The sequence below is a fragment of the Euleptes europaea genome, chromosome 8 (assembly GCF_029931775.1).
Source record: "Euleptes europaea isolate rEulEur1 chromosome 8, rEulEur1.hap1, whole genome shotgun sequence".
Lineage (NCBI taxonomy): Eukaryota > Metazoa > Chordata > Lepidosauria > Squamata > Sphaerodactylidae > Euleptes > Euleptes europaea.
Window position 1 is genome coordinate 83,534,286 of NC_079319.1, and position 12,197 is coordinate 83,546,482.

A 12,197-nucleotide genomic window follows, 5' to 3' on the forward strand; every position below is an offset into this window, starting at 1 on the left:
TAGAAGTTACCTTAAATTACCAAGGACTTCTGCATCGAGAAACCGCAGTCAAACACCTTCCTCGGGTTAAGCTTTCAGTTGTAGTCTTTATATTGCTTTCTCGTTCTGCTGAATATCCTTTACCACCCTTGTGATATGTTTGAGGGATAATGTGAACTTGTGCAAGGGTTATGAATGCCATTCGCCAACAAAAAGGCCAGCAATTGACGTGAAACCAACTGCTGCTTTTGTTTATGCAAAGTGTTTACCCAGCCACAACTTGATTTGAGACCAAGGTCACATGTCAGCCTATTGAGTAGAAGAAGAAGAAAAAGAAGAGTTGGTTTTGATATGCCTATTTTTTCTACCACTTAAGAAAGAATCAAACCAACTTACAATCACCTTCCCTTCCCCTCCCCACAACAGGTGGGGCTGAGAGAGTTCGGAGAGAGCTGTGACTAGTCCAAGGTCACCCAGCTGGCTTCTTGTGGAGGAGTGGGGAAACCAACCCGGTTCACCAGATTAGAGTCCGCTGCTCATGTAGAGGTGAGGGGAATCAAACCTGGTTCTCCAGATTAGAGTCCACCGCTCTTAACCACTACACCATGCTGGCATCACGTACAGGCAATCTGCACACTGGTTATCAGCATTCATTACTACTACTACACAGTAAACCCCCTTCCAGCCTTCTTAGCATGATCCAAGCAAGAAAAAACTGGAGAACCCTAATTTAGTGGCCTGGATCCAACTACCTTAAGAAAACTTAAGTGCCATTAAGTTTCTCAAGAAGAGGGTAACAATTTTGTGCCCATTCCCTCCTCCCACTATGTTGTTCTCGGAGGGCTGCTAACCTCCCTGCAACAAAATTAAGAAAACATAAAGGCAATTTAAGATATTCCAGCCTCCCAGGTAATGCCCAAATGAGAAAAGGTTTTGATTGTTTCTGTTTTTCTTATGCAAATGCATCTTTGAAGAGAAATAAAAATTGAATGTGAAGGAGGAGTCTGGCTTGGATTAATTGAATTAGTCTCATTAATTGTTCCTTCTGCTCTCTGCTTGGGTGCTTAATTGCAGCCCTCCTTTCAGTGAAGGAAAACAAGCTGTGAATCATAAGCCGTCTAGTTATGTGGGTGTGCTTTGTGGGAATGATCAGGGTGTCCTGCTTGTTGGCAGAGATTGCAGCTGACTCCTTTTAAGGTTCTGGATGAGTTTAGAACTGTCCTGTTTCACGTATGAATTGAGGTTTGGCTTCAGATTATTTTAGTACTTCCCTGTGTGTTTGTGTTTCCTCTTCCAAGTCCCTCTCCAGTTAACAAGGAGGAATTCTCATTTTACTAAACCTAGTCTTTTTTTTTACTCCTCTTTCTCTGTAGCAGAGGAGATAGCAAAGTAAGTTGGCATTTCTTCTCTGAACGCAACTTTTTGAAAAAACTTGGTGAAATATTGGTGGAAATGTGTAAATGAAGTAGCATCTGCACCTGGTTAAAAAGGCTTAGTGCAATCCTAAACAGAAGTCAGTGGGTTTAGAAGCATATAATTTGGTTTAAGATTGTACTATGATTAGTGGACTGCTGAGCGCTCTTATTAAAGATAAGATCGAGGTAGCTGACGGAAAATTCCCCTGCATTGTCCTCTGCCTGCCTGATCCTAACTCATGTTTGTGTGTGCTTTTTCTTCCAGTACATGAGCAATGTGGATTCATGGTGTAAGGCCTGTGGGGAAGTAGAGCTTCCCTCTGAACTGCAGGATTTGGAAGATGCGATCCATCATCACCAAGGCATATATGAGCACATTACACTGGCATATTCTGAGGTAAGCAACCTTCTTTCCCCATTTTAAATGGCTGGTTTCTAACACTGAGAATCAATGGCGACTTCACATGTTTAGGGGTACATGACCAACATGCATTTGCGTACTGGAACATTGAACACATGAAGCTGCCTTATACTGAATCAGACCATCAAGGTCCATCAAGTCAGTATTGTCTACTTAGACCGGCAGCAGCTCTCCAGGGTCTCAGGCGTAGGTCTTTCACATCACCTACTTGCCTAGTCCCTTTAACTGGAGATGCTGGGGGATTGAACCTGGGACCTTCTGCATGCCAAGCAGAGGCTCTACCACTGAGCCATGGCCCCTACCGAGAGCTGCGATGGTCTACAGTTCCCTGCTGCATGTGCAACTATCGGCAAAGCCAGGTGTTCCTGTGTTTCTGTGTGATGTGGTAGGCTGGTTACCAACGATGTTGTAGAGTTGCAAGCCAATCGAAGAAATGCCCAAATACCATTACTCTGCCTCTTTGATTAAAAGAATATATGCTAGTTAGGGGTATTTAACTTTAAAAAGAAAAGAAGAGATGCGTCTTTTGCTTCACAAATTGGGGGGTTGTGAGAGGGAGAGCAAAGCAGCGTCTGTCAGCTATGTCCACTGCCGATATCACACATCCTGCAAAGTCCACAGCACTCTGTTGAGGCAATGAGTTCGCTCAGTCTTTATCCAGGTTTGCCTGTTAAGGGACTTTCTCTGTGTCGTAGCCCTTCTTGGCAGACTGAGCTTACACTTTCCTTCCTGTACTGTTCCTGCCTCATGCACACCCTGAGCATTTTTCTCCTCCTTGGTCTCCCCACTCCAAAATATATTGCCTCTTCCTAAATTGTGGAAACAACTGCTGTGCCCGAGGGTAAGTAAGATGTCAGTTCCGTTGCCATCAAGTCATTGTGCAGCTGGGCTGGTCTCCTCAGGATAGCAGGAAACAGGCATCAGCACTCAAGGAGTCTTCTTCCGTATCTTTGTATTTCTTGGTTTCACACAATGCATAGTTAAACTGTGGAACTCCCTGCCCTGGGATGTGGTGATGGCTGCCAACTTGGATGGCTTGAAGAGGGGAGCACACATGTTCATGGAGGAGAGGGGTATCCATGGCTACTAGTCAGAATGGATACTAGTTTCTCTCCAGGATCAGAGGTGCATGCCCATTGTGCTGTGGAACACGAGCAGGATGTTGAAAAGGAACTGGCACGTAGTGGGAGTAGCTAAAATGCAGATCCTTGGCTAGGTTGTGATCCTCTGACCATGGCTAGATTATCTCAAAATCTTGAGTTCTGAAGGCCGCATTTGATGGTACCTGTATGCCTTTGGATTATTCATGTCCCCATTCCTATTTGTGCCCCGCCCCCTGTGAAGTGGGGTTTATACTGAGAGTGGAGATGCCTGGAAAGGAAATCCGTAGTCCCTCCTTGCATAAATGAAGTTCGGTGGATTCTTGCTATAATAAATATTCATATGCTTCAGATGGAAATCTACTAATCTATACTTGGATATAAAAATTCAAATACTTAGGGGAATTGTAGCCTGTAAGGGAGTGCTTTAATTCTTTGTCTTTGCTGTACAGGTAAGCCAGGATGGGAAGTCCCTGCTTGACAAATTGCAACGGCCTTTGACTCCTGGAAGCTCCGACTCCCTGACGGCTTCTGCCAACTACTCCAAGGCAGTGCACCACGTCCTGGATATTATTCATGAAGTTCTACATCACCAGAGGCAACTGGAGAACATCTGGCAGCATCGGAAGGTCCGCCTGCATCAACGGCTTCAGCTGTGCGTCTTCCAGCAGGATGTTCAACAGGTCAGTTCACTGCCTCAAGTGTTTGGGGGATGGAGCACTGCTGATGCTTGTAAAATAGTTGCATGTATAAAAAGCAGCTCTCATCTCAGGTGGCCTTTTATCATGAAGGTGAGCAGCAATTAAGGGCAAGCAGAGTGCTCTGTGATCCTCTTTTCAATCGGCAGACTGCCTTCTTGGTGAGATTAAAGCCATTATTGACTTTGCCTTGCTCAGTCACAAACAAAAAAAGATGGCAAAAACAAATGGAGAAGGATGTGAAGTCTAAGCTCAGTCAGGAGATGCAAAGGAGGGACTTGGGAGCGGTTGCTTTTTGAATCTCTCTGCGAGTTGGTTTTTATATGCCGACTTCCTCTGCCTTTTTAAGGAGAATCAAACCGGCTTACACTCTCCTTCCCTTCCTCCCACCACAACAGACACCCTGTGTGGTAGGTGGGGCTGAGAGAGCTCTAAGAGAACTGTGACTAGCCCAAGGTCTCCCATCTGGCTTCATGTGGGGGACTGGGGAAACCAACCCAGTTCACCAGATTAGCCTCTGCCGTTCATGTGGAGGAGAGGGGAATCAAATCCGTTTTTCCAGATTAGTGTCCACTACTTCTAACCACTACACCTCTATGCCACTAAATCAAACTGCAGATGTGCCATTCATGTTATACTGGTTTGAAAAACAAGTGATAAACATGCTCTTCTAAAGCATAATAGGATGCAAAAGATTCCGGAGAAAGAAACTGCAAATAAATCCTACTACAGAGCAATAAGTGTCATAGGCGAGTGGAGCTTCTCTGGTCTTGGGCTCTCCATTACCTTAAGAAATAAGAAGAGCCCTGCTGGATCAGACCCAGGCCCATCAAGTCCAGCAGTCTGTTCACACAGTGGCCAACCAAGTGCCTCTAGGAAGTCCACAAGCAAGACAACTGCAGCAGCACCATCCTGCCTGTGTTCCACAGCACCTCATAGAATAGGCATGCTCATAAGGACATAAGAAGGGCTCTGCTGGATCAGACCAAAGGCCTATCTAGTCCAACAGCCTGTTCACACAGTGGCCAACCAGGTGCCTCTAGGAAGCCGTCAAACAAGACTACTGCAGCATCATCCTGTTCGTGCTCCGTAGCAGCTGATATAAAGAGGGATACTGCCTCTCATACTGGAGGGAGTAGATATCCATCATGACTAGTAGCCATTGATAGCCCTGTCCTCCATGAATTTGTCCACTCCCCTTTCAAAGCTTTCCAAGTCGGTGGCCATCACCACATCTCGTGCATCCCTTTTCTGCCACCCAAGAGGACCCACACAGCCTCCTGTGATTTTGGGGATCTAGGTTTGTTTAGGTGTTCTAAAGGTAGCGAGTGTATAGGCTTTGGGTTCGCTGCCATGAGGTTTGTGGCACACAAGGAGATTTATCGAGATCGCTGAGGCAGGATTAGTAAGATTTATTTACAGGTTGGTTTCAAGGAGCAGATCAGCCACACAGGCCTCCAGGTAGACAAAGGAGAAGCCTGGCTGAGGCACATCAATTTAAATTAGTTACGGCTTCAGAGGAGAGCCAGCATAGTGTAGTGGTTAAGAGCTGTGGCTCTGATCTGGAGAACCGGGTTTGTTTCCCCACTCCTACCCATGAAGCCTGCTGGGTGGACTTGGGCTGGTCACAGTTCTCTCTGAACTCTCTCAGGCTACGCAGAGGCAGGCAATGACTAACCGCCTCCCAACCTGTCGCCCTGAGACCCCTTCAGGGTCGCCATAAGTCAGCTGTGACTTGACGGCACTTTTCCACCACCACATGTGCTTTCAGGCGCAAACAGGCTTTTGCTGACTAGCCACTAGGTTGGATCCTCTCTCACACACAGGATTCCACCCACACCAGCCTGGGTGAGGGGATGTGGCTCAGTGGTAAAGCCTGTGCTTGGCATGCAGAACGTCCCAGGTTCAATCCCCGGCATCTCCAGTCCAAGAGACTAGGAAAGTAGGTGATGGGAAAGACCTCTGCCTGAGACCCTGGAGAGCTGCTGCCTGTCTGAGTAGACAATACTGACTTGGATTGACCTAGGGTCTGATTCAGTATAAGGCAGCTTCATGTGTTCATGGAGCCACTGAAGTCACTGGACGATGCTCCGTAAGGCGTTGGCAATTGTAACAGTGGTAGAAGTGCCCTATTGATCCGAAGGGCCTTGGTTGCCTGTTTGCTTTCAAAAATGTTTATCTTCGTGGATTGTGGAATTTGAAGACCTGCTTGTAGACCAGTGTGACTTTCCAAGGTGAATTAGAGGCTCTTGATAACAGTTGTTGATTGTGTGGGCTAGCCTTTTCTAGATGGTGTTCTGGTGGATTAATGGGAGGGGGCCCAAATAGGTTTGATTTCTGTCAAGGAGCTGACGGGTAATTTAGAAAACCGCACTGCTGTCATATTGATCTGCATAATCAGTTGTTTGGAAACAGTGCCAGCTTGTCATCCTTGTCAGTAGCTGTCAGTTGAATTAGGGTGTTTCTGAATCTGTCAACACTGACCGTGTGAGAAACGTAGACACCTGGAGTGACTTGATTTTTGCCAGCCACTGTTGTTGGGCAAATATTTCCTCCCTGCCTTATTTTTTTCCTTTTGGAGGGTAATATTTCAAATCCTGTGGCTCAGTGACTGAGCATCTCTGCTTGGCATGTAGAAGGTCCCAGGTTCAGTCCCCAGCATCTCCAGTCCAAGGGACCAGGCAAATAGGTGATGTGAAAGACCTCTGCCTGAGACCCTGGAGAGTCGCTGCTGGTCTGAGTAGACAGTACTGTCCTTGATGGACCCAAGGGTCTGATTCAGTAGAAGGCAGCTTCATGTGTTCAATATTTCTATCCGTGTGAATGGCATGATTGTGGTATAACCTAACCTGTAAGGTAGGTTAGTTTGAGATAAAGTGAGCTACTGTCGCGGTGGAATGGGGATTTGAATCCAGGTTTCTTGGACTCTAGTGCAAACATAACACCGCTACCTATAGATAATTTTTTTTAAAAAAAACTTTCTGTATGTTTTCAGAAAATGGTTTTCTGTACTCTAAACCATTGTCAGTCCCTGCATTAGAGCAGAAATTGTGGTGGGTGATTAGCTAAGGAAATGCAAACTTACATCATACCTGTTGAGGAGCTAAATTCCCCAGCAGGTATTTCTATTGTCCAGTTCCCAAGCATATGGTATTATGTGACTTGGCCATCAAGGCGTGGGACTGCCCTACAGTGTCTGGAAACTTTAGCTGTGTTCCAATATCTGTGATCTGTTCAAAATATTTATCTGTTGAAAAATATACTCACGAAAGACAATGCCCGCTTCTGTTGAATATGCTTCGCTTTTGAAAGAAAGGCGAACTTTTCAGTGGAAGAATTTGGGGTTGGGGCAGACATAATACTTGGGGTATCTTAACTTTGTCATTGAGTTAGCACATGCTAGTTTGTACAAAGCAAGGATGAAGGCGAGTCAGTGCCAAAGGAAGCCTTTTGGGTGGTTGCAGATCAGTGAGAAGTTTCTGAAAAGAGGGAATTTGTGATTAGGCAGCCAGCTCCTGATATTCAAACAAAGCCTTTTTTATTTTTTTTATTTTTGAGGCATGGTGCAAAGTAATGAAGAGCCAGCATGGTATAGTGGTTAAGAGCGGTGGTTTGGGGCGGTGGACTCTAATCTGTTGAACTGGGTTGGTTTCCCCACTCCTACACATGAGCGGCATACGCTTAAGTGGTAGAGAAAGTCGACATATAAAAACCAACTCTTCTTCTTCTCCATTACTCATAATTACAGTGAAACATGTGAAGACCTTTTCTTGAACAGCTGCATTCTTTGGAGAAGAAAGTATGACGAGCAAACCTCCCCTGTTTTTTAATTTGAATAACTCCTGCTGATGTGGGAGACTTTTGTTACAGAGATCTAGGGGGAAAGCTGCAGGATGAAGGTTTGCCCCTGAAGGTTGCGTAATTCCTGACTGATACAAGCAGAAATGGAATCTGTGATGAACGAGGCTGTACTGTTTGCAGACTCCAGGGTGCAAGTTGGCTTGTACATGACACACAATTCCTGAAAATATTGCTTGGACAGGTTTGAATTAAACGCCATTTTAAAGAAAGAGCTCTTGAGTTGCGCTGGAGCTTGCCAGCATGATGCATCTTTGGGGAATTTGTAGAATAGTGGAACATCTTGCTTTCATTACTGCCTCAATTACAATAGTAGTGATGTGTATTTTGGCTTCAGGTCCTGGAATTTTTACTTGCTGAGTAAATTCTGATTAGGATGATCTTTAGGACCTAATGTGAATTGAAATCAGAATATGTGTTTTTTCCTGATAGTACAATTTCAAATTTGGATTTGATCTTTGGGAGAGGAGGGGAATGCTCTCAGGATTGGGGTAAAAATTACACATAAGTAATTTTCAGACTTTCAACCTTCAGGAAACCCTTTCCATGTGAATTTTTCTACCTTTGCTAATACACCAAGGAATCTTAGAATCATAGAGTTGGAAGGGACCACCAGGGTCATCTAATCCATCCCCCTGCACAATGCAGGAAATTCACAACTACCTCCCACCCCCACACCCCCAGTGACCCTTACTCCATGCCCAGAAGATGCCTTCCCTCTCATGTTCTGCCTAAGGTTATAGAATCAGCATTGCTGACAAATGGCCATCTAGCCTTTGCCTAAGGTTACAGAATCAGCATTGCTGACAGATGGCCATCTAGCCTTTGCTTAAAAACCTCCAGGGAAGGAGCACTTACCACCTCCTGAGGAAGCCTGTTCCACTGAGGAACGGCTCTAACCGTTAGAAAATTCTTCCTAATGTCTAGATGGAAACTCTATTGATTTAATTTTAACCCGTTGGTTCTGGTCCAACCTTCTGGGACAACAGAAAACAACTCAGCACCCTCCTCTATATGACAGCCCTTCAAGTACTTGAAGATGGTTATCATATTCCCTCTCAGTCTTTTCCTCTTCAGGCTAAACATACCCAGCTCCTTCAGCCTTTCCTCATAGGACTTGGTCTCCAGACCCCTCACCATCTTTGTTGCCCTACTCTGGACACGTTCCAGCTTGTCTACATCTTTCTTAAATTGTGGTGCCCAAAACTGAACACAATACTCTAGGTGAGGTCTAACCAGAGCAGAGTAAAGCGATACCATCACTTCACGTGATCTGGACACTATACTTCTGATGATGCAGCCCAAGATCGCATATGCCTTTTTAGCTACCGCATCACACTGCTGACTCATGTTCAGTGTTTGGTCTACTAAGACCCCAAGATCCTTTTCGCACACACTACTGCTAAGATAAGTCTCCCCCATCCTATAATTATGCATTTGATTTTTCCTACCTAAATGCAGAACTTTACATTTATCTTTGCTAATAAAAGTGCATTTTATTAGTTTTAGCCCAATTTTCCAGCCTGTCAAGATCATCCTGTATCCTGGCTCTGTATTCTACCGTATTTGCTACCCCTCCCAATTTAGTATCATCTGCAAATTTAATAAGCATCCCCTCTATTCCTTTTTTTTAATAAAGTTTTTTTATTTTCTCATTGCATCCATCATAAATTAATTTTGATTAATGCTTTAACAATATAGAGTAAAATCTATAAGAATTTCCAGTCTAAAAGATAAAAAAGAAAAGTTGACTTCCCCTACACTCTCTTCTGTCCAAAATTTAATTGTATATACTTTTGCTAACAGTATAATCCCCCTCTACTCGGTTACTTTATACGTATCTTATTTTATCTAGTTGATATTCCTGTAATCATCCTAATATAATCATTATACAAAGTAAATATAAAGGATTAAATCAAAGAGTATCCTTTAAAATGACCCATCGAAAAATAATTTTCACAGAAAATTCTCCACATCTCCCACTCCCCAAAAATTGTACATTGTCAGTCTGGTTAATATAAGCAGTAAGTTAAGCCATCTCCATCAATTCCATCATCTTATATATCCAGTCCATTTTTCCCGGTATCTCATCAGTCTTCCATTTTCCTGCATATATATATATAAAATGCATATATATCAGCCGTGCAGCTGTAGTGACATAAATCAAGAAAGTTCTGTGAGTCAAAATCTTGCATCCCCTCTATTCCTTCATCCAAATCATTTATAAAGATATTGAACAACACAGGGCCCAGGACAGATCCCTGAGGCACTCCACTAGTCACTCCTCTCCAAGTGGATGAGGAACCATTAACAAGTACTCTTTGGGTATGATCTGTCAACCACTTACAGATCCACCTAACAATAATAGGATATAAACCACATTTTCCCAATTTGTCAACAAGAATATTATGGGGAACCTTATCAAAAGCCTTACTGAAATCTAGATAAACGATGTCTACAGCATTCCCCTGATCCAGCATGTAGTAACTTTCTCAAAAAAGTCTGACATGACTTGTTCTTGAGAAACCCATGCTGGCTCTTAGTAATTAGATCCATCCTTTCTAAATGCTCAAGGACCGACTGTTTGATGATTTGTTTACAAACTTTTCTGACCTATCTTGTTTTGTTTTTTGATCACAGGAAGCTACCATACACTTGAGTCAAATCACTGATCTGCCTGAGTCAGTATTGTCAGACTGGCCGCGGCTTTTCATGGTCCCAGGTGGAGTTTTTTCCACAGCATTTCCTACCTGATCTTTTTAAGTGGAAATGCTGGAGAATGAACCTGGGACCTTTTACATGCAGACCAGATGCTCTGCCACTGAGCTGTGGTCCTTCCAGCATGGTATAGTGGTTAAGAGCAGTGGTTAGGAGCAGTGGACTTGAATCTGGATTTGATTCCCCACTCCTGGGTTTGATTCCCCACTGGGTTTGATTCCCCACTGGGTTTGATTCCCCACTCCTCCACATGAAGCCAGCTGGGTGACCTTGGGTTAGTCACAGCTCTCTTAGAGCTCTCTCAGCCCCACCTACCTCACAGGGTGTCTGTTGTGGGGAGGGGAAGGTGATTGTAAGCTGATTTGATTCTTCCTTAAGTGGTAGAGAAAGTCGGCATACAAAAACCAAGTATTCGTCTTTTCTTTCTATTCTTCCTCTTCTTCCTCCTCCTGTTGCTTTCAGCCTTGCTTGTGGGTTTCGTATCTGGTCAGCTGCTCTTGGGTCAGGATGTTGAAATAAGGAATTTTGGTGACCCGGCAATGCTGATCTTATGTCCACTAAGCATCCTCCTAGGTCCTAGGAGGTCCTTGCTTGTAGTCATGAGATCCAGTACGCTTGAAACAGCCACCAGATGAAGTCCACATCGAACCACTGTCCTGTTGGCTGTAATCTCTGCATGTCTGGCTCTTCTTGGCTACCATTTAGACTGGGAAACTTTTCTGTGTCACGGTAAGGGGCCTTGTTGCAGATCCATGTGGGTAAGCCACTGTACATGAGCAACTGGATGGCTGGATGGCCATTTGTCGGGAGTGCTTTGATTGTGGGATCCTGCATGGCAGGGGGTTGGACTGGATGTCCCTTGTGGTCTCTTCCAACCTTGTGAACTTGTGAACTGGCCCACATGAAGACCACTCATGTGGGAGAAACTTAATGGTACCTTCATTATCTTGACTCTTAGATCCACAACACCCCTGAGCCAGGGTTCATCTGGAACAGGGCTTGATAATCACAGGTTTAATCATTGTTTTGGCTGTATGATTTTAATATCACCTTTGTTGAACTTCTGGGATGGTATGGGGAAGTAATCCAAAATTGATACCTTCTGGTTTTGGTCTGTGATTCTTTAAATCAGCCAGACCCTGTTTGTTTCTGCCATGGCAGAAGCCACCTGGAGCATCCTTGTAGGCACGCAGTCGAGAGTTCTTCATGCTGGCTTTTTCCCCTACAGGTGCTGGATTGGATCGAAAACCACGGGGAAGCTTTCCTGAGCAAACACACCGGGGTTGGGAAGTCCCTGCATCGAGCCAGAGCGTTGCAGAAGCGCCATGAAGACTTCGAAGAAGTGGCTCAGGTAGGACGTTTGCCCTTGGCGGCAGCTTGGCCTGGGTGCTTCATTTGCAAGGGTGCCCTCGGTCCCACTTCCTGCTTGAGGTGTTGACCCATCTATTCGTTAGTACGACACCAGCTTGGCTATTCCGCTTTTGCTTGGGCAGTTGGACGTGATAAAACTGCAGCCTTATTGGCTACGCCTTATTCCTAAATGCCAGTTTTTCATTTGAAGGAGGAATAACTTGTTTGGAAAGACCCCTTTTGTGCCTCTGGACTTTTACCATCCCAAAAACTGTAAAGCAGAACATTTTTTTTAAACCTTATCCAGTGTGGTGTGGTGGTTAAGAGATATGGTTTGGAGTGGCAGACTCTAATCTGGAGAACCAGGTTTAATTCCCCACTCCTCCACATGAATGGTGGAGGCTAATCTGGTGAACCGGGCTGGTTTCCCCACTCCTACACATGAAGCCAGCTGGGTGACCTTGCATTAGTCACAGTTCTCTCTGAACTCTCTCAGCCCCACCTACCTCATAAGGTGCCTGTTGTGGGGAGGGGGAGGGAAGGTGATTGTAAGCCGGTTTGATTCTTTCTTAAGTGATAGAGAAAGTCGGCATATAAAAACCAACTCTTTTTCTTCTTAGCATGGAAAGGATCCTATTAATGGCTCATATGTTTTTGG

The 12,197-nt window shown here is 44.7% G+C and overlaps 1 protein-coding gene across 1 annotated transcript in view; it reads left to right on the forward strand.

The window, feature by feature from the left end:
* Window positions 1-12,197, forward strand: part of TRIO (trio Rho guanine nucleotide exchange factor) — a 218,637-nt gene that overhangs the window by 34,785 nt on the left and 171,655 nt on the right. Inside the window, exons 7-9 of the mRNA XM_056854855.1 lie at window positions 1,660-1,791; window positions 3,368-3,598; window positions 11,418-11,540. Coding sequence (XP_056710833.1) covers window positions 1,660-1,791; window positions 3,368-3,598; window positions 11,418-11,540 — 486 coding nt within the window. The remainder of the gene's footprint in view (window positions 1-1,659; window positions 1,792-3,367; window positions 3,599-11,417; window positions 11,541-12,197) is intronic.